The sequence below is a fragment of the Tachypleus tridentatus genome, chromosome 6 (genome assembly GCF_004210375.1).
Source record: "Tachypleus tridentatus isolate NWPU-2018 chromosome 6, ASM421037v1, whole genome shotgun sequence".
NCBI lineage: Eukaryota > Metazoa > Arthropoda > Merostomata > Xiphosura > Limulidae > Tachypleus > Tachypleus tridentatus.
The window spans coordinates 102,130,462-102,157,377 of NC_134830.1; the positions used below are offsets into that span (position 1 = coordinate 102,130,462).

General features: G+C 33.1%; 1 protein-coding gene across 6 annotated transcripts in view; it reads right to left on the reverse strand.

The window, feature by feature from the left end:
* Positions 1–15,561, reverse strand: part of LOC143253198 (vascular endothelial growth factor receptor kdr-like) — an 87,208-nt gene extending 71,647 nt beyond the window's left edge. For 2 of the 6 annotated variants that reach the window (XM_076506648.1, XM_076506650.1), the window contains exon 1: positions 3,074–3,440. Coding sequence is in view for 3 of the 6 variants with exons in the window: in XM_076506642.1 (XP_076362757.1) it covers positions 3,074–3,236 (163 nt within the window). In the remaining 3 variants the exon portion in view is untranslated. Of the gene's footprint in view, positions 1–1,047; positions 1,158–3,073; positions 3,508–15,409 lie in introns of those variants that run through there. The other 4 variants (XM_076506643.1, XM_076506645.1, XM_076506642.1 and 1 more) reach the window with 4 other exon arrangements.
* Between the last annotated feature and the right edge of the window lie 11,355 nt (positions 15,562–26,916).

The window sequence follows — 26,916 nt, forward strand, 5'->3', positions numbered from 1 at the left end:
TTAAATGAAAATTAGTTTCGATATTATATATATCCTCTTTAGTTTACTTCAGTCTAACATGTGAAATTTGATATTGTTCCGTTTGTGTAGAAATGAACTTTGTTGTAAGTTCGTGGACGTTTTACAACAATTATTCAAATCATCTAACCGAGTTTAACTAAGATCGTGTGGTGCTTGGGAGATACACAGCTAGGACAGATAAAAGTATAAGATAAATCTCAGTTGAAATTAAGCTTTGCAGTCAATATTGACAAATATCTCTATATCTATACTGGTCTTCTTGAAGTGTTGCAACAGAATTTTACTTTAACGCAATATTGGAAATTAAATGCATTTACGATTCGAGGACAAATGTGAATCATTTTGCTCCATATTTGTGTTCAAATGATATAGAAGGTTTTCATGACAGCGATGGAGAGAAAACATGGAGATATAAAATAACTAATTTGATTTGAAAGTGAGTTATTTTGCTACTGTCTGTGACACCTCTGTTACATTAGACTGCAATTTTATGAGTGTATTTCATTAATAGAAACATAAAATATGTTGTTATTAGCTATGATTATCAGGCCGGCTGCTTAACGGTGAAGTCATATACATGGTGGATTTATGGTTTTCATTAAAACTTATGAAAGAATACCCTCTATTTGAAGCAACTGGAATTTTTGTAGGTTCGGTGGTCTAATCTTTGAAAGTGAAGGCACAACTGTTTGTTTACTCTTAATGGAACTTACCTTGGGTACCTGATGCTTTCAGGTAGTTTTAGTCTATATTTTGTTTTATTTGTGCAAATAAATGATTTCCTTATGTTACTGAAAGTTTTTTACACGAATTTTGTACCACCAATATTTATTTACAGTGATATAACATGATTTGTATGATATAATGATGGGATTCATTTGTGTAATCAAATTTGACAGAAGGAAAGTTGGTGTTCTGAACACACAGGTTGCAAAACTCAAGGATCAAATGTCTTGGTCACTGCTTGTGAAGTGACTGACTTGAGTTTAGTTATCAATATAACATTCATTTATTTTCCTCACTTAACTTTAAACATTTTGTTTTTGTTGGTAATCCAGAGACTTGTAACTGAGAAGGTTCCAAGGTTCATGGACATCGGAGTGTTCAGAAAGAAGTGTTTCTCTTCATTCCGCTCGCTGAATTGGATTTAATAGAACGGCTGCACTCAAAAATAATAATACAACTTTATAAAAAGCACAGACGGATGTACATATGAAATCAAACTAAACAGGCAAGGAAGTGGCAACAGGCAAAAATCACAAACGGTTAGAAAGCAAGTTTCTTCTTTACTTTGTGCAACGGGTGGGGATCTATAAATTCAGTACCCATAAATTTCATGGAGGAGGAAAGCGGGAGTATCTCGAGAAATATACTTATTTTCAAAACCCGTGTGGGTAGAACATGGATAACCCATTGTGTAGCTTTGTGCTTAACTTCAAACAAACGTGATATAATACAAACGGCTACGTTATCAGCATACTGTGATGCATAATATATGTGAGTTGAGGGATGGGGACATTATTATCGAATGTGTTGTATAATAGTTAGCTTATAACAGACCTTTGAGGGACTCCGGTTAGTAGTTTAAAAAGATGGAGAGACTTTTGTTTAGTCTGACTTCAGCTTTTCTGTTATGAAGATAACTTACTATCAAACGCTTCATGCTCTCTGGGAGATTTAAATAGTGTAATTTGTATAACATACCATTATGCCAAACATTATCAAAAGCCTTTTTGACACCAAAAAGTGTTCTTTTCCCACTAAAATGAAAGCTTTGCTTTAAACTCAATAATGTTTGAAAAAAACCAACAACAAAAAACAACTCACGTCTATGTGAGATCGCTCCACCCACTGATAGTAAGCCCACTGTTACAGGTCAAAATGGTTAAGGGACCTGTTTACGACCGAACTATATTTGCACTGTATCTTAGAACCTATGTAGATGAGAGATAGATAATATGCTTTGAAGACACGTCTGTTTTTTCAGTTCCAGCTGCAAGAACGTTCAAAACCAAATACTGCAGCCCACAAGCTTTAATAAAATATTACTTGTGACTTGTATAACAATCTGCGTCTTTTATGGTTTTTTTTCTTTACCCACCATGTTTATTTTATTTCATGCATAATTTGTTTTGAAATGTGCTACATTGTGGACACTTCATGTTTTCCTTTCGGATATCAATGAACTTAAATAGCACAATGTTTTAATTTAAAATAAAATACAAGCGTCTTATTCTTAGAAAGTAAAAAAAAGTAAATACTTTCACACAGCCCTCTCCATCCAGTGGCACAGCGTTATGTCTGCGAACTCAGATCGCTAGAAACCAGGTTTCGATACCCGTGGTGGACAAAGCACAGATAGCCCATTGTGTAGCTTTGTGTAGCAATCAATCACTTTCACATTAACACAGTTAAAATATCACGCTAACATTTTTATTTTAATGTATTTATTAGTGAGAGCTTGTGTTGGAAAAGTCTTTAATTTAATAGATGTATTTAAAATTTTCGTCATACTGTACAATATTCTTTATCACAAGTGCACGAACGCCCTGGCCGTTTTGGTGAAAATTTAGAAATTGCACTGGGAATTGAACCTCGTATTTTAGAGTTCAAATTGGTACACCCATTACTGATCGATTGGGAGACTATTCCCCTATTCATTTACCACAACAGTGAACGGTTACATAGTGAAAGACGATTCTAATTAAATCACTTCTGTGTTTTTTGTTTCGGAAAAAAAAGATGGATTTTTGTTTTAAATAATTTTCAAAGTCTGAGTATGATTATAATATTATTTCTGAATATGTTTCCCTAAACATTTCACTTATAGGTATATATAATTCCCATTTCATTACTTATTCGCGCAATAAACATTAAAGAAATCGTTAAATCATGCATTATCAGTCAGTCTCTGAATAATATGAAATCATTTTGTCGGTGCTAATAGAATACTTAACGAGTAACAGTTTAAAACAAACAAACATTCCCTTTTCATAAAAAATAAATACAAAAACAAGCAATCTAAAGGTAAGAATTAGCTATAGACACATACCTTTAACTATAAGCACCTTTGTACAATAAATTAAGCCAAAGATGATGGAAATTTGAGCAATAACAGATACCTTCCACAACCGATGTGTAACCGTCATCTTACTGAGATTTTCAACATGAGACTTTAAAGCATATTTAGTTAGTTTAAAACGGTCTCCATTCATTAGCAGATAGAAGTTTAAAGGCTGCAGTCTCTGTGATAATCTTTAGTTTCATCACACCACTCTTCTTTAAAATTAACTGTTATTCTTGTATTTCAAATTAAGATGATCCAAGAAAATGTATTTCCTTTGTAAATTAATCAAAATAAAGATATATATATATAACGTTGTACTTTCCCACACTGTGGTAAGCATAAGCCAATAAGTACTGCGAAATCTCACGTATATGTACTGGCTTAGCAGGAGGGTTCCCGCTGACGTCACAAAACCGAAAGAAACTACTTCCGTCGGCCATTTTGATACACAGACAACTTTTAATATAGCCAACAGTGTAACCAATGAAAGTGTGAGATACCAGCCAATCATACATAGTTTTAAACTTTAGACAAACATTTTGTATTAAAAAGAAACCACATATAAATATAGAAAAAGAGCTCCTATTTCATGGCAACAAAGATGATTCGCTTATTTTGAATAAAATTAATCTTCACTACTACGTTTATACTTAAGTATTCATATGCGAAAAAATATCGACTTTGGACTTCAAAGGACATTTGTATTTGAAATATACTATCATACAAATAAACAACTTCACTCTAATATATTCAAGTATATTTATTGTTGGTTTACAGAATTTCATGTTAATTGTCACTAAATAGTTACACCGGGTGTATACATATATAAACACACATACATTTCAACAACTTGGTTTATACGTGAAAACTAAAGTAGTTGATACCTTATTGTCATTGTTGTGAATAACAAAATCAGAATATTGCATCTAACTCTACATATTGAAATAAATGTGTGTATTTTACTTACTGAGTTCTTATAAAAAGATGTTATCTTCTGTCAGCTTTTAATACATTTACCACTAATTGCAAAAAAAAAAAAAAAAAAAATGTGGACCGTGTTTACCAATGTTCGGAAAATACTAGCAATTTATTCTGAAGTTATACAGCCATAACCTTGCTTCAGCATGAATGTACTTATCAATGTACAGTATTTTTTACTCACATATCCTATTACACGTTCGAAACTAATTCTTAGATTGGGTATTTCTATTTCCTTTTCGTAAAAGCGAGAATTTTAATGTCAACCCAGAAAGTCTGTTTTGGTTGCTATTAAGCGCAAAGTTACATAATGCGATAATGAGTTATCTGTGCTATGCTCACCACAGGTAGTGAAACTTGATTTTTAACGTTATAAGCCTATAGACTTACCGTTGAATCACAACAGGGCTTCAAGATAATTAATAGTTATTTTTAACTCTTGTTTTTTTAATGTTTTATCTTTAGGTATCTCCTTAAGTTACGACAACGTTCAAAAACGCATCTTTGAAATTTTGTTAGCAATATATTATAATTTTTAAACATAATTACTACTCAAAAATAAACCGATTAAATTCAGATAACTCTCCTGGTTTTCCAGTTTCAGACAGTCGCTTCTTTAGTCAACGAGTAGATAACTATTTTCTGCTCATCTTGCCTGTTTATATGAAAATTCACACGCACAGTTACAGAAAACGCTATCTACGCGTAATTGTAGCTGATTTCGAATTGAAAGACTAGAGAAAGTATAGCTAAACTACATAACCCACCATCAACTCTCGGTGTTTCGGTGTCACTCTTATAACGCATTTATAGCCCCAGAGCACAGAGAGCATTTTTGTAGCAAGAGACTGCAAACCATGAACTCTCGATTTCACAGTCCTGGCTAATCCTAGGCCATATTTCAAAACTGCTGATATATAACGAGTGACAACTCATAAAATGTGGTTTGACTGTTTGTTTCTTGTTAAGCGCAAAGCTACACAATGATTTAACTGTGCTGTGTCCACCACGATGAAAGAAAATTAGTTTAGCGTGTGATAATGACGTATCGATTAGCCGTTTGAGGAAAAGGGAGGAGAGGAGGTAGCAGATTTATCATTTAATTTAATCCTATGGACGAACGAATCAAATGTTGTCAAATACGTCTAATTAATTATACAAAAAACTGTGTATAAAACTACGTTGTATGTTCGTTGGATAGCGTGCAAAACTACTTGAAAAGGGATCTGTGCTAGCCGTCCCTAATTCCGAATCGATGAACTAGAGGAGAGGCAGTTAGTCGAAACTACCCCTTCCTACATGACCAAAACTGAGATTTAATTATTATGTCTATGACACCACAGGCTCAAAATGCGAAACGGGATCGTTTCTGGAAGTAACAAGATGAGAACCATGAAGTATCAGCTTGACGATTCGGCACAATAGCCGCTGAGCAGCACTCGTTTATTATCTTAAATGAACGACTGACTTATAGTTGAATTGTAAAGACAGATATATATTTTGTTTATCACGTTTAAAATTACATCAACAGAAATACAACAGTATTTTCAGAATTTTCACTTTTGACATGAAATATTATTCATGCTTGTTCGCGCTCAGTGACACAGCGGTATGTATGCAGACTCACAATTCTAGAAACCGGGTTTCGATACCCGTCATGGGCAGCGCACAGATAACCCATTGTGTAATCTTGTACTTAATTACAATCAATTAGTCAAGTATGCTTCTTCTCATACCAGAGAAATTTCAAACCTAGCTTAAAATTCGTTTTTTCATAACTTAAACCATAATCCATTTGAGTGTTTTCTGAGATTGCATTTTCGCTTTAATACATTTTATGTCAAACACATATATATCAATGCATAGGCTTAAGCTGACAAGTTCAACCTGAAAATGGGCCCGGCATGGCCAAGCGTGTTAAGGCGTTCGACTCGTAAGCCAAGGGTTGCAGGTTCGAATCCCGGTCGCACCAAATATGCTCGCCCTTCCAGCCGTGGGGGCGTTATAATGTGACGGTCAGTCTCACTATTCTTTGGTAAAAGAGTAGCCCAAGAGTTGGCGGTGGGTGGTGATGACTAGCTGTCTTCCCTCTAGTTTAACACTACTAAATTAGGGACGGCTAGCGTAAATAGCCCTCGAGTAGCTTTGCGCGAAATTCAAAAACAAACATCAACTTGAAAAAATGTTAGTCCCTTAATGTATCTTTCAACAAGATTTCAGAAGACAATCTTTAAATTCCTAACCGATAGGTGACTTTCGTGACCATCACATTCTCTTATCTATTTGCTATGTGTACTCGATGATTCAGGATTTATTTTTTTATTTTTGTTGTTGTTGTGTTTTTAACTTTGCACGTACTCTACCAAAGCAGGAGTCCAATGACCGCATTGTCACGTTCCTCAAGCTGTACCAGCTAAGTTCGAGACATGCCGCGGGGTCACCTCTTACGGTTTGTGGCCTATTTCTTTCAGCATATAGTGGTATCTTTAGGTCTAACATCAACTAAGTTTTCCAACCTAGGGGTTCTACATGTTATGTTACACAGCGAGTCAGGATTTGCTGACACTGTTCTTGATGCAAGACGCTCGAAGTTAGGTCCTTCTTCTCGTTCAACTTAATCTAATACTTCACTTTAAATTTAGATATTATATGACTGTAATAGCTTTAGGTTGCTATTTTTGTCTCCATCAGCCGTGTCAGAAGAAAAAATATTTCTGCCGGTAGAGGGAGAAAATAATTGTGGATGATGGCAACTCGACTCAACAATATAGCGAGATGGACGATAAAAATAAATTTGCTGTAGCTCTACGTGGATGAATTACTTTTGTGGTTGTGAAATACTGCCAATTCTACCATATCAGCATAACCAACCATCTTTAATTCTTGGTATTTCACTGACCACCAATACATATAAGTTAGAATGTTCTAGGTAAAATACTAATTTGTAGCCAGTGAATTCTTACTTGTTAAATTTATTATTATTCAACTATTTTTGCATAATTTTGGTAATAATAATCAGTAGATAGCAGATTTACCTTCGCATTTATCGCATTGAAATGATATAGTTGGCGACATATCGCTAAAAACTCTTCTGAATTTTTTTCTGAAGTTGAGTGGAAGAGCATCAGTCCAATAAAACAAGTGGAAGTGTAATGTTGCTGTTAGTTTTATGTTGGTGAGCTGTGATTCTTTTACAGCCGCCCTCTGTGATTTGTTAGCGATAAGTCGAAACAATGAACGTACAGCACACAATCCACTTGTTTAAAATAATATATCAAAAAATGTATCTCAGAACGGCTGGCATAGGTATTAACACTTTTACTAACAAAGCAGAGAACAACGTTTCGACCTTCATAGGTCATCTTGAGGTTAACAAAGAGAGTTTGCGACTGACCGTTACCAGGCACGTGTCTTAGGGACGAGAGTATAAACGGGTACGGGATTGTAAATAATAAATCCCAAGATACAACAAACTACAAAACCTTACACTGCTGCACACTATATGTTCCCAACATCAGAAAAAAACACAACAATATTTGGAAAAAAACTTATAACAAAACACAAAATTCCAGTAAACACCAAGTTTATTCGAAAACCAGGTATAAAAGTCCATATTAAGTAAAAACTAGACTGACAAACAACACAACGTTATTTATAAAATACAATGCAACAACTGCCACGACTTCTATATTGGAGAAACAAGCAGAAAACTGGAAACTAGATGCAAAGAACACACACACACGCAAAACAACCACCTTCACACGTTTTTGAACGCTTCAAATCAAATAAACAAAACGTAACGATAGAAAACACCCAGATGCTAAGTAGGGAAACAAATATAAACAAACACAAAATCAAAGCCTTCCTTATACAACAACTAAAACTAAAATTAAACCAATATATTGAACACTTTTATACCTATACTAATTAATAACCAAGCATCCAACTGCAACGCCCCCTACAATCCCTTACCCGTTTATATTCTCGTCCCTAAGACGTGTGCCCGGCAACGGTCAGCTACGAACTCCCTCTTTGTTAACCTTAAGATAACTTAGGAAGGTCAAAACGTTAGTATATTAGCAAAGTACTGATACCCATACTATCTGTTCAGAGATACATTTTTAATTCAAGTGCATTTCTCGCCATCAAGAATCAAGAATGTATCTTAGAAATGCAGAATGATGTAAATATATGAGCAAAGGACAAGTTCGAAAGGCTTTACCAGATGTTGACTGTTGATAAAGGTACCGGATGTACTAAGGAAGATATATATCGTAAGGAGCCAGCCAGCAACTTCCTGTTGTTATTTTATAATAATTTCTACTTACAACTCAACAAAACATTGAAATGGCTTTTTCTTAACACTTTGGTATTAGTGCGAACTGAAAAAAAAAAAAAAGATACGTTTGAATATAATAAAATTGTTAATGCATTTATCTGGTAGAAAGTTTGAAGAAAAACTCAGTAAAGAATAGTCCTGAGTTTGACAATGATAAACAGGTGATGCTATTCTATTAGTACAGACACACTACAGAAAACTATATATGAAGCAATAATTTGCCCTTCTTTGTGGCATTGATAACCAAACAAAAAAGGTGATCAAAAGCTGGGAAGAATTATAAAGATATTATGAAAAAAAAACAAGAAATTGGACTGTAAGTAAATATTTCGCCACCTTAGACATGTTACAAGATTAAAACTTGTGCGGTAATATAAAAATAATAGGTACATAATCAGGTAATTTTTATGCTTACATATGGAAATATATTTTAGATTTTTAAGTATAAATAACTTTTATCCATGTACCTTTACGATAACAGCAGTTATCGTGTATCATTTATCCATGATCTAAATCAAGATTTATTAACAAATCATTCTTTTCTAATATGCTGTTGAGGTAACAAAATGAATACCATTCATGACTGCGATTATATGAAAGATGATTGAACGAGCTATTTGATAAATGATTATAAAAACGGAAGAAAGGTTGATTTTTTTGTTGTTGTTTTGGGAGGTGGTAAAGAGAGAAGGAAAGACAATTATTTTTGTGGTAATTATTCTTAAAAAGTAACAACTTCATTTCATCAATATCAGTTATATAATGCACATAATACAGATTATGATATATAAACTGTTTTTCCTGTGTTATGCAGTATTATTTCATTTCTTTGTTTTACTCAAACCACACACTGGTGTGTCTGAACTCTGTCCACCACGGGAATCTAACTTAGAATTTTAGTGTTGTAAGTCTTTCAGACTTACCGCTGACTCACCAGAAGACGTATTTATTATAGTGCAAAATATTTGCATTGAATTCAAAGTTGAAGAACGATATTGTTTAAAGTAATGGATTGCTTATAAAACGAAATCTAGTGTATGTCCGAAATATTTTTGACAATAATTTCATATTAATTATTGATATAAATTACATTTGTAAATATAACTTGAAGATTATGTCGAGTAGAATACCTTAAAGTAAAGATAAGAAAATTAAACAGACATGAAGCTATTTCCATTCTTTTGTGTTTGTCACCTAATGAGCCTGCCATTGTGGTATTCAAGTACAATAATATCCCCCAGATGTCTGTTTGACTTTTTTCTTATAGAAAAGCTACATCGGGCTATCTGCTGAATTCACAGAGGGGAATCGAACTCCTGATTTTTGCTTTGTAAATCCGTAAACTTATCGCTGTACCAGCGGGAGACGCCAGTAATGTATCAAGTATTCACAAAACAATAGTTCCAGAAGTGTTTTACGTAGAATTATCTTGAATTTGAATAACAAAGGAAACATGAATAAAACAAATACATAAATATTTCTTTGCTTGCTTGTTAAGCGCAAACCTACACAATAAGCTGTGCTATGCCCATCACGAATATTGACCCCCTATTTCTTACTGTTATAAGTCCGCAAACTTACCGTTGGGCAACTTTGACTTGTATTAATAAAGAGGCCCGGCTAGGCCAGGTTGGATAAGGCGTTCGACTCGTAATCTGAGGGTCGCGGGTTCGAATTCCCGTCGCACCAAACATGCTCACCCTTTCAGCCATGGGGGCGTTATAATGTGACGGTCAATCCAACTATTCGTTGGTAAAAGAGTAGCCCAAGATTTGGCGGTGAGTGTGGATGACTAGCTGCTTTTCCTCTTGTCCAACACTGCTAAATTAGGGATGGCTAGCGCAGCTAGCCCTTGAGTAACTTTGCGCGAAATTCAAAACAAACCAAAATCAAACCAATAAATATAGAAAATAAATATTATATATATTATTAATATTCTACCAGGTGAATGTTTTTCTTTCAAATAGGACTAAACGTGGACTATTGGTGAACATAACAAACAGAATGGATCAGAATGTTCATCATTCATATTTCGTCACCATACACACCTTAAACATCAATAATAGTACTACAGTGTTTGAGGTTGTGGGCTTATCATAAGAGTTACGGTATAGTTTAGTATTTGGTTATAGACGATTGTGGTAAGAGCTATTGGCTAATTATTTTCTATCTAATTTATAAGTTCAAAAGTTCGAACGGTTAATCGCAGCTTTAAAATAATATCCCTACAAAAATATTCAAATGACTAGCCTACACTTTGTTAAATGGCTTTTAATATCTTCTGTGATAGAGAATAGGTTGAGCGAAGACATCTGTACAGGACAAAAAAATAGAACAATAATAGTGATATTACACATAAGTAAGATAATTCATACTGCGGTATCTTACAGGCCTTAGATTATCCATAACCACTTAATCTTCACCATATCCAAAGGAGATTCACCCCTAATTCGTACTAATCTGTGAAAGCTTTATAGCACTCTTTAGAACCGTGCATAGATTGAAGGGTAAGAAACAGTGGCGCCGTTTTTATTATTAAAATAAGTCTTGAATTTGTTAGTGAAATATCATTACCAAACTTAGCCATAATAAAAGCTAATATAGATACAGTACTAATGAGTTTTTTTTATTAAGTATGGTTCCCACGAACTACTGACTGATGCTTAATTAGCAAACGATGTTGATATAATTAGTGGCTGATCAGTGATATAATTCAATCCGTGCTTTTGTATACTTATATACATATATGAGAGTACAAGTGTATGGTGGTATTAAATACCACAATACATCTATCACTTTTCTAATTATATAAAACTTTTTTTTTAATTTCAATTTAGAACTTACCAACTCCAAACTAGGCTAAAGGATAATTCAGTTTTAACATAAATTAGTCATTTAAGGTTTTTGTGTTAAATTTTGTAAAATGCTGTACGAGGGCAAACTATGCTAGCTATCCTTGATTTTGATGTTATAGGCTAGACGGAAAGTAGCTAATCAGCATCACTCACCGCCAACTCTTGGATTATTCTTGTTAAACCGAACAGTGGGATTTGATAGTCACTGTTATAAGGCAGCTTCAACACCTGTGTCTTCTTATAGTAGTAACTGTTTCAGTTTCTGGCTGATTTGATCTATATTTCATTTTTATTTCTACTAGTAATTTTAGTTTCAGTTTAAAATTGATGTTCGTCATTTTATTTTTTATCTAAATAAAGCTCGTTTATTTATACTCAATCTTAAGCACTCCAAAACAACAGTAATTTATTTCCTCTCATTGATCGGCTATGTGTCAATCATCCCTTTTATTTCTATACATAAATTTAGTGTTTGATTATATTCTTTACCCCAGGTTTTGTCGTTTTCTTTCAAATTATTATATCTGTATTTCCAAAAACTGGGTCAACTCGCCTCTCACAATCTAACTAGTTATTCAATATCTTAAAATATCTCAACAGTATAGCAGCGATACATTACGAAGACTGTCTAGAAATTTTGTAATAGGAAGCAAAATAGTGCTGTAGACACACTCATAAATTTTGTAGTTATGATCTGAAAGACGTGACAGAAGACTGAAGGTTTACAGTAGATATTAAGCAGTATAATATTTCCATGTTATGTTACTGAGATCATTCGTTATTATAATATTGCTTTATGTTATCTATGGCAATATACTATTTGATGCTATTCATAATTTTGAACTGTCAACCAAGTGGAAGAAAACTGGCCGGCAGGACCTACGACCACATTTTGGGTCACTTTTTCACCAACGAATAGTTGGATTCAACGTAACCTTGTAACAACCTGATGTTTGCAAAAGCAAGCATGATCGATGTCAGGTTGTGATCTATATCCGCAAACTGCGAGTCGAATACTAGGATTATCAAGGCATGCTAAGTACCTAATAATATTAAATGTATTGTTTGTACAGGGTGTTCGGAAAGTCACTGTGCACTTATATATTTATTAACAGACAAAACTGCACAGTGACTTTCCGAACACCCTGTATAACAGCACTGGTTATTAATATAGGTATTAAAACTGTTGTGAAATGCATAAATATATAGATCTTTCAAATTTAGAACGCTCTTATGTTTTGTCAGTATCTTGTGTTTTGTATTATTGTAAACCAGTGTTTGGCAATTGAACAAAAATAGAAAAATACTGCTAAGCAACAATAAATAGAATAATTTATCAAATAAAATGTTCGTGATTATATTGTACTAACAATTTTAAATTTTACATTATTAGAATAATTAATAATATAAGTCAATAAAAAAATAGTTGATAACATCTTATGGGATTCTCAATTACTGGAATGAAAGATCTTTCCATCAATAGAGTCTGGTAAAACATTATGGAATGTGACGAAAGAGCTGTTTTCATCTAAAGGATTTGGCTGGAATGTGACGAAAGAGTTGTTTCCACCTATAGAGTTTGGTAAAGCTTAATGGGACGTGACACATTTCTCATGAGTATTCTACACATTTTTGATGTAATTGAAGTCCAGTAAGTGTTAAAGCCTCTTATATTTAATAAATCACCTCTTTTACAAGAGGAGTGTTGACGATTTAATACGATGATGGGCATTAATTCAGAGTCATTTACACAAGACTGTGGTAGATCCGTCGACTGTGATACGATTAAATGTGGTAATGATACATCATTTCACAAATACTTTCATCAAAGGCATGCGAGTCATTCTAATTTGAACATGAAGTTGGATCTCTTTTAGGGTTTCTATAAGTAAGTATGTACTTGTTTCTGGCAGCATGATAAAGTACAATACGCTGTAAAAAAATGTTTTTCCACATATTATTTGGCACTTAGTTGTATTCTTGGTACTAAGTCAAAAGAGCTGACTTGCGATTTATTGTCAGCAAAATACATCTTATTGGATGTCTGATATACACATTTTCTTTTCGAAGTGTGTTTCCAAACACTTCTACGAGACACGAAACACATATAGCTTATAAAAACTGATTCAATCTCATAGCAGATTTCATATGAATCTGAAGAGCCAGAATCTAAAGATATGGCTGTTCCTTTCTGTTGTAGATGATAGATTACCTTGTTCAAGTGTTCGAGCATTCGTACAATTTATTTGGGAATAGTTTCAGATAAGTAACAGCCTTTTACGATTATCTAGCTTCCTTTCATCTGATGATTCCTCAAACCAGTAAAATATCCAACTGTCATGGTTTATGAATAGTCGAGAAAATTTTAATATATGTGATTCACTTCAAAGTGATAACCGAAATAAGACTCCATAAGACTACCATATACATAACACTTAATGATACAGCGTTTATCATTTAGACTGGAAGATAACTGTTAGATTTATGATTTACATTACAATTCTATTCTCAGCAAACTGTTACAGAAAACATTTAAGTCTTATCATGCACAATATACTGAGCAACATTCAAATACGTATGCCACAATTGAAAGTTATGTTTTACCTTTTCCTAATTTGAAAATAATATACATTTATCTTGATGTATTCACATGTATATTTATTTTGTACTTTATTAACATCCTTCTGAATAAGATGTAGTGATCATAAACTTGTATTAAGCTTCTTTAAAGCTCATACTCACTTGGCTATGTTTCTGTGCCGTCTTTCATATTACCAAATACACATATACTTTATTTTAAAATTGTCATAAGGTTTGACTAGTAAATTTATCTTTATCCTTATAACAAATATATTTAGCAAATATTCAAGAAGGAAGAACGCCTTAATTTGACGGGCTTTTTGAATCTGAATCAGTGGTGTTCAATAGGATTTCAACGCTTGCCAAACTTCTTGAGATCAGGTTACCACATACAAAATGTATGCAATTTTATTTACCCTTAAACAGCGGAAATGTTACAAGTAGCAGCATCAGTTGATGACGGCCGATGCTTAATGGATAAAACAAATATTTAATCTTTCAAAAATGGATTTGAAATTTTAAATAGTCAGCAATCAAGACTGACGGCCCGGCATGGCCAAGCGTGTTAAGGCGTGCGACTCGTAATCTAAGGGTCGCGGGTTCGCATCCCGGTTGCGCCAAACACGCTCGCCCTTTCAGTCGTGGGGGCGTTATAATGTGACGGTCAATACCACTTTTCTTTGGTAAAAGAGTAGCCCAAGAGTTGGCGGTAGGTGGTGATGACTAGCTGCCTTCCCTCTAGTCTTACACTGCTAAATTAGGGACGGCTAGCACAGATAGCCCTCGAGTAGCTTTGTGCGAAATTCCAAAACAAACAAACAAACAATCAAGACTGACACACAGTAAAGTACAGTAACATATAAAAATGTACGTTCCGAAAATTAATTCGAAAATACAATAAAAAAATATAAGAGATGCAGAGCATCAATTCACCACATGTAGCAAGGGGCGAACATATGCAGAACACTTGATATAATTACAAAAAATCCAATGTGGATTTTTGTTTAATTCATAAAATTAAGTATTGATTGTATTATAAATTAAACATTTGTTGAGGAAACTGTATTTCTATGAAAAATAAAAAGAAACAATAACGGATATTATGACACAGTACAAGTTTCTTAGAAAAAAGTATAGTTTGTAAGGAAATTACACACTGATATATTCAAAGAAAACATCCGTGTAAAAGAGTTTTCGCACTCAATATATAATAACCTTGTTAAGGAGGTTTAGCAAAATGTTGAAGGATAATCTAGGGAGAGTTTACAAAGAAATGTTGACTACTCATTACTCATTTGGTGAGAATAAAAATGAAACAAAGCTTCGTTTTTAGTTTTCTAGATGAATGTTATACAAGGGTGATGAATATTTCTTGAAAACGTTTCAAAGATTCAGTAGTATGAAAAAGAAAACCAATAGCTTAAAAACGCGCTGACTAGATTCAGTTTGAAATTCATGGAATATCTGTCTAACTAACTACATGCCACCCATGTTAACAAACCAAGGAAATCTTAGTTTTAATCCAGTGTAATAAAATTGATCTGAAAGCTATAAGTTACACTTCGGTACCTGAGACGTTCGTTGAAATTAACTGTCATTTGGTTTAGGCAGGTCTTTCAGTTGTTACTGGAACGTATATACCTCTTAGTTAAAATTATAGAAATAGAGGAAAGTCATATTGGGCTATCTGCTGTGTCCACTGAGGGGAATCGATCGCCATATTAAAACATTGCAAGTCCCTAAACTTTCTGCTCTGCTACATTAAGAACAAAGAACAGGGTTCTACATATCAGCTTATTTTTGTTGTGTAATAGGACTTTCCTTTCTCTGTTGCATAATAAGGTCTAGCCAGTTGGTGTTGTAACAGATATATTGTTGTGTAACGGGGGGTGGGATTAGTATCTGAATTTGCTTGTACAGTTTAGTGAATGTTGACAAAATATATAACTTAGGTGTTTTATAATATTGAAAGTACAGTACTATTCTTAAAGTAGCAATTAGTTAAGAGTCTCGACACTGAAGTAAAGTATTTCATTTTAGCTGATCCTCGAGATTTTAAATTAAATTCATCCTGATCTAGAACCTGAGGATGTGAAATGTTGTGGTAAAAAACAAGCATTATACAATATATTTACAGCTTAAAAATCCTCGAACTGGAGTGGTAATTCTGAAAAGGACGCAATAAACACATTGAAAGATATTGAGGCTACTTTTTTTTACAGTCTCATAGTTTTTGTTTTTTCATTCTTGTACAGTAAGTAATTTTATATTTTATTGCATTTTTGAGAATGGGACACTTTCTTTTTTAGGATTATGCATAAGAAATCGTTCTTTATTGACAACTGAGTTAGCAACATTGGACATTTAATCAAGAGCTAATGGATTTTAATATTTGACAGGTGTCCTTAATGTAGAAAGTAGGTCAACAAAGCTAATAATTTCCTCCTGCTTTAGTTACCCATGGGCCTAGATCACTTGACATGTGAATCGCCTGAGCTTTCTCATGGACAAGCTTGATGTAACATACCACATTCGAAATATAACTTGTCAGTGAACTCTTTTTAACTGGCAAGTTAGGTGATCCCATAGAGATGCAACACCCTTTATTTTGTAGTGAAAGTAATGGCTTAGTTTGTTTTGAATTTCGAGCAAAGCTACACGAGGGTTATCTGCACTAGCCGTCCCTAATTTTGCAGCGTAAGACTGGAGGAAAGGTAGCTAATCATCACCGCCAACCGCTAACTCTTGAGCTACTCTTTTACCAACGAATAGTGGGATTGACTATGCCATTTATAACGCCTCCACGAATGAAAGGACGAGCGTGTTTGGTGTGACGGGGATTGAAACCCTCAACCCTCAGATTACAATTCTGATGCCTTAACCATCTGGCCATGCCAAGCCTGTAGTGAAAGTAAAGATCTATTAAGTGGGTAGTGCTTTCACCCTGAGAAAAATAGCATTTTTGTTTTCCTGTATAACGTTGTATTGTTGTTCTCAGCCTGCATCAATAACCTAACAATATGATTGAGAAAAACATTGCTGTTACTATAAAATTAAAGGAAGTAAAAACGTTTAAAATACACAATAAAAATTTTATTTTGTTGGCAATCATCATTAAATAACTACTTGTTTTGATAGCTTAATGCGGTGACCATCAGGTACACAAAAAGTGGGTAGTTTTATAAAAACAAAAAAGGGGGGGTTAACTCATTATAAATTTTTAAGGTAGTTTGAATATTATTCAGAGGAGGTAAATATTTCTCTCCAAATTTGTGAATTAACTCCAATTAATGCTTCATATTTTATCAGAATAGAGTTATTTAATTTATAGCATAAAAATACCTACTGATTCTCTAGCAATAAATTTGCTTTGACTGTTAGGTTAATTTAAAATTGGTTTCATGTCAATATATCAAACGACCTGTTTCAACAACGTGTTAAGGAAGTTTGTTTGTTTGTTTTTTGAATTTCATGCAAAGCTACTCAAGGGCTACCTGTGCTAGCTGTCCCTAATTTCCCAGTGTAAGACTAGAGGGAAGGCAGCTAGTCATCACCACCCATTGCCAACTCGTGGGCAACTCTTTTACCAATGAATACTGGGATTGACAATCACATTATAACATTTCCACAGCTGAAAGTGCGAGCATGTTTGGTGCGACCAGGATTCGAACCTGTGACCATTAGATTATAAGTCGAACACCTTAACCCACCTGGCCATGCTGGGCCATTTAAGAAGTACAGAAATTAGCATATTTTATTGAGTTCACAGATTTACTCTAAGAACATACTTCAGTACAAGTACCAAAATACTCTTGCACTTATGAGATTTGGAAGTATTGGAAATAGATTATTTTACTGTGTGATGCATTGTGTTCACATTCTTTTTTTGTTTCAGACTCAACTGAGGTTAAGAGAATTCAGATTTTGTCCATTAAACATTTTTGATAAGCCTCCAGTTCTTCTGTAGCTCCTACCCAATTATATGCAGGAAATCAATAAGCCTGATAACACCACAAACCTAGATTACTTGCCTTCTGTGAACAGTTGTTTCAACAGAAATGCTCTTTTAGATGTTGACTGACTTTTTTAGTGGCATTGTTATTGAGGTCTGCTTCTGTTTATACTTAATCTCTGTTCTCTTCAACACCTGTGTTCATATCCTGGCCTGGGTTTAATAATGATGTTTTCACTTTACCAGGTTTTCTGTGAACACATAAGGTTAAAAAAGAAAATGGTTTGGTGAAATGTTTATTATTTAATACTTAAATAGTAATAAAACTCTTCACCTAGGATTTTCACCCAAGTTCTTGGAAAGCAATAAGTGCAAACTCCTTATGAATTTCGTCTGTTTTAGACTTTCTAGCTATCAGCAACAACAATTTTAACTGTTAAATATCTAGTTTTTTTAAATATCATCATACATTCAAGCTTTACAAATTAAGTTGAACAATATTTAAATAATATTCTGAGTAAGGTATCCACTGAGAAAACTATACCATGACCCATGTAATATAAATCATTAAGCCCCTTTGGTTTTCAAATCTCACAGTTAACCACACTGTGTGAAAATCTATTACCATCTTAATTATTACTTGGTAGAAATCAAGTGACCTACTTCAAATAACTTCATTTGGAGTTCAAATCTTAAAGAATAATATTCTTGTTTAGCCTTCTTTTCACACATCTGATGTATTGGTTACAACTTGTGGTTGTAAAGTCATTCTAACAATTGGCCAATACATTAATCCTAACTATATCACTTTCAATGACTATATCAGCAAGTAACATGTTTCAGTTCTGGGTTTTCTTATTACAATATGTAACATGAATACTACTAGTTTCTACTACTTCATTAACTGAATTGAGATAATTGGAGACAACACTTCATTTCTTATTGAAGCTATCAGTTCCTTTCACACCTGATTTCTGATTGAAACAGTCCACTAGAAGTTTGTCTGTAACCATACCATCAGTTTTATACATGCTTCATGCACATTTTTATTAACGTTTCTACACTAACTTATTATTCACTCTGTTTTTGACACACGATTGTGGCTGTTTTGCTCATTTGTTGTCATGCAATATCATAGGCATTAGTTAATGCAGATATTTACTTTAACATAGTCCTGTAGACATTATGACACTTCTGCAATGGGCGATGGACCATACAACTTATCTGCTGGGAGAAAAACTTCACATCTGAAAAAAGATTGGGGAATAGCCAACAGAGAATTATTCATTGCTTATTGTACTACAATAGCATATGGCAAGTGTTCATGCCAGGAAATTCAATAAAGTTTCTCAACTTCCCACAATATCCTTGAATTTTTGAACCACTGTTCAGCCACACCATTAGACTAGATTTAATATTACAATACAACTGAACATAATTGATAACAATGAGCACATATTATTTGTTACCTAGTGCAGAACTTGTCTGCTGGTATGGCAAGATGAAAGACAGCAAACTTCATTCAGTGGGAGACAATACCAATAAATAAAGATCAAATCATGCTTCATTACTTATATCCATTATCCACAATGTAGTCTGTATCAATTGGTCAAGTGTTGTATTCACATGCATGATGGAACAACATTTTGGCAGCAGTATTACCCATTAAAAATTCTCTTTTTGTATTCATGCTTTATTACAAGTGAAAACATTCTACATCTGCTTGAAGTCATGTGTTAAATTCATCCTGTAGTATTACTTTCTGCAGCAGGATCCAATTACTGAAGCTATCTCTGCTGTTTTATGGAATAGTTGTTTTAATCTTAATTTACCCTTTGCTTTGCAGTTCTCATATGGAACAGTGATGCTTTTGAATTATTGTCATCCAGTTTTTGGCTACAGGTAGACAATTGATCATGATTACAGTTTTGGTATTTTCATATTTTTTGGTTTGGTTGTTGTTGAATACAAAACTACACAATGGATTATCTCTGCTCTGACCACCACAGGTATCGAAACCCAGTTATTAGTGTTGTAAGAAAGCAGCCTTACCACTAAGCCACTGAGGGTCTGACATTTTTACAGGTGATTCTTTCCTGTCTTCAGAATGAGCAGAATTGTTTTTGTTTTCAGAAAAAGTTAAGAACTGTTGTGGACGTTTTTTCTCTGTTTTACATTCTTTATTGAGCTTTTGTTTTATTTACCATTTTTCTTCTTCTAGTCTTTCATTTATTTAAATACTTTTTAATTCACTCTCTTTCCAGTGCAGCATTCCTAACCTCTTATGTGATCAGTAAATTTTCATTGTTTCTTTAAATTAAAGTAAATCAAATTCTTCATATTTGTTTTAATTTAAATAAATCGTCTTCCCTCATTGATTACATTCCTACAAAGTACTACACAAGTCTTTCCACATACAACATTCCCAAAGTTTAGTTATTGCAGAGATTAGATAATTGTGTATGTGGTTTATACTTGAATTGCTATAGCAGTAAGCTAACTAAAAGTGGTCTAATGTTAACAATTTTTAGGGTTGGATGAACATGTTATCATACTATAGTATGTAACACAAATTTTGTTCCTGGATAGTATGTGTTAGTTTTCCCTTCAAACTTTGCTTTTATGATCTAGTTAATGAAATTTAGAAATTAACTTATTTGCTGTGTAAAAATGGGCAAATTTGCACATTTTCATTTACATAAGATCTGAATAAAATAACATGTGAATCATGATTTACATGTATTTATACAAAAATGTTTAGAAGTGAGTATCAGCCCCCAAATATAGTCTCCAATTATGTTTTCATTATACGCTCCTTGGTTGTGGCATTCAAAGTCCAGTATATCTTGGTGAAGTGCTCACCTTGCTCCTCTGAGTATGCTTCTATGCTCTACTTGAATTTATCAAGATGGACATCAAGGGTATGGACTTTCAGGGACATCCTGCAGCCCATTTTGTTGAAGTTCTTTACCAGAGCCTCAACCAGTTCAACATAATTTTTGGCCTTGTGATTGCTCAAGAAGCCCCAAACCACTGCAACAAAGCTGCCCCAAGCATTTTTTCCTTCCTACTGAGCTTCTTGGAGAAGTCTGTGCACTCCAGGATCTTCTTTATTTGTGGTCCAGTGAAGACACCAGCTTTAACCTTTGCTCAGACAGCTTAGGGAAGAAATCTCGAAGGTACTTGAAGGCTGCAGACTCCTCATCAAGAGCTGTGACAAATTGTTTCATAACACCCAATTTTATGTGCAATAGTGGGAACAACACCTTCTGGTGGTCCACTGGTGGCTCACACTTGACATTGTGCCTCCCCACAGAGGACTCGGTCCATTGTGGCAAGTGCTTCCTGTTATAATGTGCTGTCGTGTACCTGCTGTCCCAAAGGCAAAGATAACAGGGAAACTTGGTAAAGCCTCCTTGAAGACCCATCAGGAATGCCACCATTTTGAACTCTCTGATAACACTGCACAACAATTTTTTTTGAAAAGTTTTGCTTCCTGAAAAGTTTTTGCTGATTGTGACAGGTACCTGTTGGGTATGCACAAATATAGTTTTGGTTTTGCTTCATCACGTAGGAACTTTGAGAAATAGATAGTTAACTGTTTACTGGCAATAGTGTATTTAATTGCATTTATATTTCTAATACACTATTAAGTTCAACATAATTAAAAGTGTTTTGCTTCTGATTTTCGTTTGTATTCAATGTCCAGTGCATCACTTTGCAGTGTCCAACAGTAGTCAGCAAGCATTGACAGATTCCAGTTGCTCTGATATTGTTTTTCCATTTTAGCAAAACTGAAGATTTTGATGAAAGGGTATGTGATGGGCAAATGTGGATGTGATTTTCATAATCAATAGCCAAAAATCTATAAGGAACGCCCAACAGTGTTCAAGAAGCAAAAACTTTGTTGTGCAGTGTAACCTCCGAGCCATACTCATCATACTTCAAGGCTTCAAGCAAGATCTTGACGCTGTTGTATTCCTCTTTGAGGTGCACCGAATGAGCCAGGGGAAAAGTTCTACAACATTATAGAACATTCTTGTAAGTTCTACAACATTCTAGAAAGTTCTTGAAAATTCCTGTAAGATCAAGGAAAATCTCTATCAGCTACTCACCACTGAATCTACCTGGAATGTTCTGGAAAATGGGCAAATTTGAAAATTTCATTACCCAGGCCACAAAAGCAAATTTTGAAGAGAAATATAGGTCTTTTCCATTTACTTTAGGCATAAGCAATTGGGAAATAACACTTTCTACAAGAAAAAGTAAAGTAAAAATTTTGTTACATTAGTGCTATCAAGTTGACACAGTTATTTAAGCATCCAACAATGACAAACATTTAACACAGTACTGAAATATAAATAAAATTACTTTGAGATATAAAATTATAAAATACAGGATCCCAGGATGACTGACTTCTTAATTTTTCAAACACAAAAATATATAATGGGCTATCTGTTTTCTGCCCACCACACATATCAAAACCCAGTTTCTATCATTTTTGTAAGTCTAAAGACATGAAGACATACTGCTGTATCACTGAGGAACAATCCCAAGTTGAATTATATTGTTATATAATGGTAACATCAATTTTATTACTACTCCAATTTAATTAACTAATACAAATGTACTTTGTGGCATCTCACTTTTTGAAACTTAACTCATCCCATAAATATTCCATATAAAGCATCAGGTTATTTTAATTTCATTAAAGTGTGTGGCTCAGTGGTTACTGTGCATTGCTGTGTCTTAGAAGGTATAAAGTTTGCACTGTAATGCCCCTAAACATGCTTGCATTTTTAGTGTTGTGTAATAAGAATAGCATTAATCTAATAATTCAGTTTAAAGCCCTTGTAAGGGCTTTATTATTGCCTTTCCCCTTGTCAGTAATTAAAAATTATGTATGGCTATATCTCCACTAATGTCACCAATTTTACTTTCTTATGTTACTATAGAAGATGCACTTATTTATGTAATTATACACATGGTTTAGTAAACAGAAAAGAATACATTTTGAACCTACAAAGTAAGCTTGAAATAAGAATTTTCTGTTTAAACAGCACATTATGTCATGTGGACCTGGTCATATAGAGAACATACAGATGCAGAATTAGCTGCATTGTATCTGCAGATTAACATGATAACCACTAAGCCATGCTCTGCCCAAAATAATTAACCTTAACTTAAAAAAATTACACTACATCTATTTGATTAACATTACATTTTTAATAAATAAATTTTTAGTTTCTAAAAATGATAACCACTAAAAAGTCATGAATTAAAGTAATGCAGAATTTAAAGTGCTTCTGGAACACTTAACAAGATACTAATATAATATGGCTTACTAAATACAGTTAATAGAATATTAGATATTCTGTATCACTAATTACTGTTAAGAGAATAATAAGATACTTTTTCTCATTAACTACAGTTAAGAGAATAATAAGATACTTTTTCTCATTAACTACAGTTATCCCTTAAATAGTGGGGATGTTGTAGATAACAGGACAATTGATGATGGCTGCCAAAATGGATATAAATGAAATAAAAATAAGTTTTTTCAGCCAGAGGAAATGTAATATCCTTAAACATAAATGAAACATGCAGAAGATATCACAATGTTAAAAAAAAAGAGTGGAAAATGTGAAAGTTAATAATACTCAAAATTGTAACTTCAAAAATATTTCTTTCAAGTAGTAATATGATATTATATGAATGATTAAACAATTTAAAGATACATGGAATAATACAAAATTATGATAAAGGTATAAAAGATATTCTACACATGGTGGCTCAAGAGCTTAATACACCATATTACAAGATAGATGAAATAATGACTCATGGAATACTCGTTTCTAATAGTAAAAAAACAATGAACCTGTAATAGTAAAATTTAAATGTGCTTTGAATAAAAGAAATGGTTGAGAAATAATAACAGAATAATTAAACAAAGTAAAATTCAATAGAATATGGTGGAAGGAAGAATTTGTTTAAATTATCATCTAACAATTGCAAATAAAGAACTGTTTTTGAAGGCTACAAAATTAACAAAAAAGCTATGTAATAAAATTCAAACTGAATGGAAATTTTGAAAATTATAATTTAACTATTTTTGTTGTTGTAATCTGTGGATCTTATTCTTGTAATGCTATAAATTGTAAAAATATAGAAAGTATAAATTATGTTTAAACAAATTCAAGGTGATATTTTGAGTCTGTTAGAGAAAATAATATTTATAGCAAGTGGGATTATTTTTGGAATGTTGCCATTGAAGTTTGATACTGTTAGATATTTTAATAATCACAGATAGATTTTGTAAAAAACATGTAACCCAAATTATAATTTGGAAGATTATGAAAACATCAGTAAGTGTAGAAGTAATAACATAACATTTTGGGACAACTTGGAACCAACTGCTTCATCTTGGCTGTTCCATCCTCTAAGTTAAAACTATTAATTAATAAATTAAAAAGATAAAAAAATCTTAAAGGCAGCCCTTATCATTCATATACTTACCACATTTTCTCATAAAATCATTTAAATTTACTGCCTCCACAATCCATTCCAAAAGCCAACCCTGTTAAAAAAATAAAACTGCCGTACTGACTCCTACCTTGCCAGAATTTATACTTGTGTCCTCTAGTCCTACTATTCTTACTGTTAAATATGAAAAATGATGTTGCATCAACACTATTAATTCCCTTTATAAGTTTAAACAACTAAATCATATTTCTCCTAACTTTTCTTTTTTCCAAGGGAAAACAGTTTGAGAGATTTCAACCTCTCCTCATATGACGATTCCTCCATCTCAGGCACCATTCTAGTAATCCTTTTCTGAACCTTTCCAACAATTCAATGTTTTTTCCTAAGGTGAGGAGCACAGTAATCCAAAAGCAGCCTAACCAGTGATCTGTACAATTAAATTATGGCCTCTGTAGACTTGTATTCAACATTTCTGTAGGTACAACCTAAAATTCTATTTGCTTGAATGACTTAAGTAACTGATCAACCACTAAACAAATATCCTTCTCTTTCATAACACTGTCAAAGTTATCCCTATCAAAATTATAATTATAATTCAAATTTTGGTAACCCACATGCATTTATTATAATTAAAACCTACTTGTCATTTATTTATCCAACTAACTAAATGACCTAAATCCTTTTTGGTAAACAGCAGCATCTTCTTCACAGCCAGCAACACCCAAGATCTTAATATCATCTGCAAAGTTAAATAATTTATTGAATATTCCTTCATGCATATCTTTGATATAAATCAAAAAGAGCAAAGGTCCTAAGAGTGAGGCCTAAGATACCACACTTAATAATGTTAAGCCAGTTTGACTGAACTCAATTTGTAACAATCCTTTGTTTTCTTTCATTCAGCCACTCTTCTATCCTCTTTGTTAACTTATCTATAGATCTAATACCCACAGAGATAATCGTTTTTACATGCCTTTTATGCCTTTGTCAAATACTTTCTGAAAAACCAGATACATAAATAAATAAACTCTTTACATCCATCTACATAAGCTGTAACCTTTTCTAATAATATAAAAAGATTTGTAAGGCAAGATTTTCCTTTCTGAAAATATGCTGAATATCCAACAAAATTCAAAACTTTGTTAAATGACTTACCAAAGCATTGCTTATCACTTTCCAAAACTTTTTCCACAACTGATGAAAGACTAATTGGTCTGTAATTACTGGGACAATTTTATCTCCTCCTTTGAAAAGAGGAATTACATTGGCTAACTTCCAACCCTCTGGTAATAGCCAACTATTCAAAAATTGACAAAAAGCAGTAGCAGCTGGTTTACATATCCATTCTTCAAAACCCTTAGGAAAATATTATTTGGCCCAGGAGCTTACAGTTCTCAAACTTCCCAACTTTTTGCTATTCAACTTAGAATTAATGTAGCCACCTTATTCAATTTTGTATCCATCTATGATCTGTTCAAGATGTGGAATGCTGCTTAAATCTTATTTGGCAAAAACTGGAAAAAAAAATGACTCAGCTATCTCATAATTATTACATACTAGCCTTCCTTTATCATTCCTTAAGGTCATACACCCATCTTAACATTTTGTTTACCATTAATGTATTTATAGAAATCCTTACTATTAATTTTTATATTTTCAGCTAATCCTTTCTTATACCTCCTTTTTGGTGACCTAATTTCCTCTTTCATTAACTTTCTAGATCTTCTATAATCTTCTAAATCTCCCATCATACCAGTCAATTTAAATGTCTTAAATTTATCACAATGATTTTATGATGCTTTCTTTAATTTTCTCTCTTGCATTCTTTGTAGACCAACCTGGTTTTTCACTTGCACTGTTGCAGCTACCTTTTAAACATATTTACCTTGAATATACTTATATTTAAAAATTTTCAACATCTGACAACATCCATAACCTAAATGTCCAACTTACAACAGATAATTATTGTTGCATCCCTTTAAAATTTGCTATTATTGAAATCTGTTATCAAAATATATTCCTTATATCCATATGTAGCAAAACATTGAACCTAATATGGCAATGATCACTTGTACATAATGTTCCCAAATTTCCACCTTCTGTCATTTTTATATTTGAAGTTAACAATTAATATAGAATAGCAGTATTTCTAGTAGGTTTGTTGACTAATTAGTTTTAAAAAAACATCTTAAACAGTATCCAAAAACCTTTCTCACTCATGGATTGACTCTAGACTATATGTCTGAAATTAAAACCACCCATAATTATGACTTCTTTAACAGCTGAATTCTTAATTTCATTGAAAGGTTTCTCATTAATTTCAATAGTATCATTTGGTGGTCTGTAACAAATCCCTATCAAACGCCTTTTGCCCTTTATATCCACTAATAGAAGCCCAAATGGATGCAATCTCTTTGCTGTTACCTTAGAAATCCTCAACATCAATAGGATGTAACTCACATTTTACATATAAAGCCACTCTCTTCAAATACTCTGTCCCTACTAAAAGTTTGTAGTTGTAACTTTATAATTCTAGAACTGATAGAATTACGTTTGGACAATGCTGAAATATTATAATTTAACGTTAAGGCAGATGATTATAAGTTTAATTACTTCCAATTTACATTTCTGCAAATTGTAT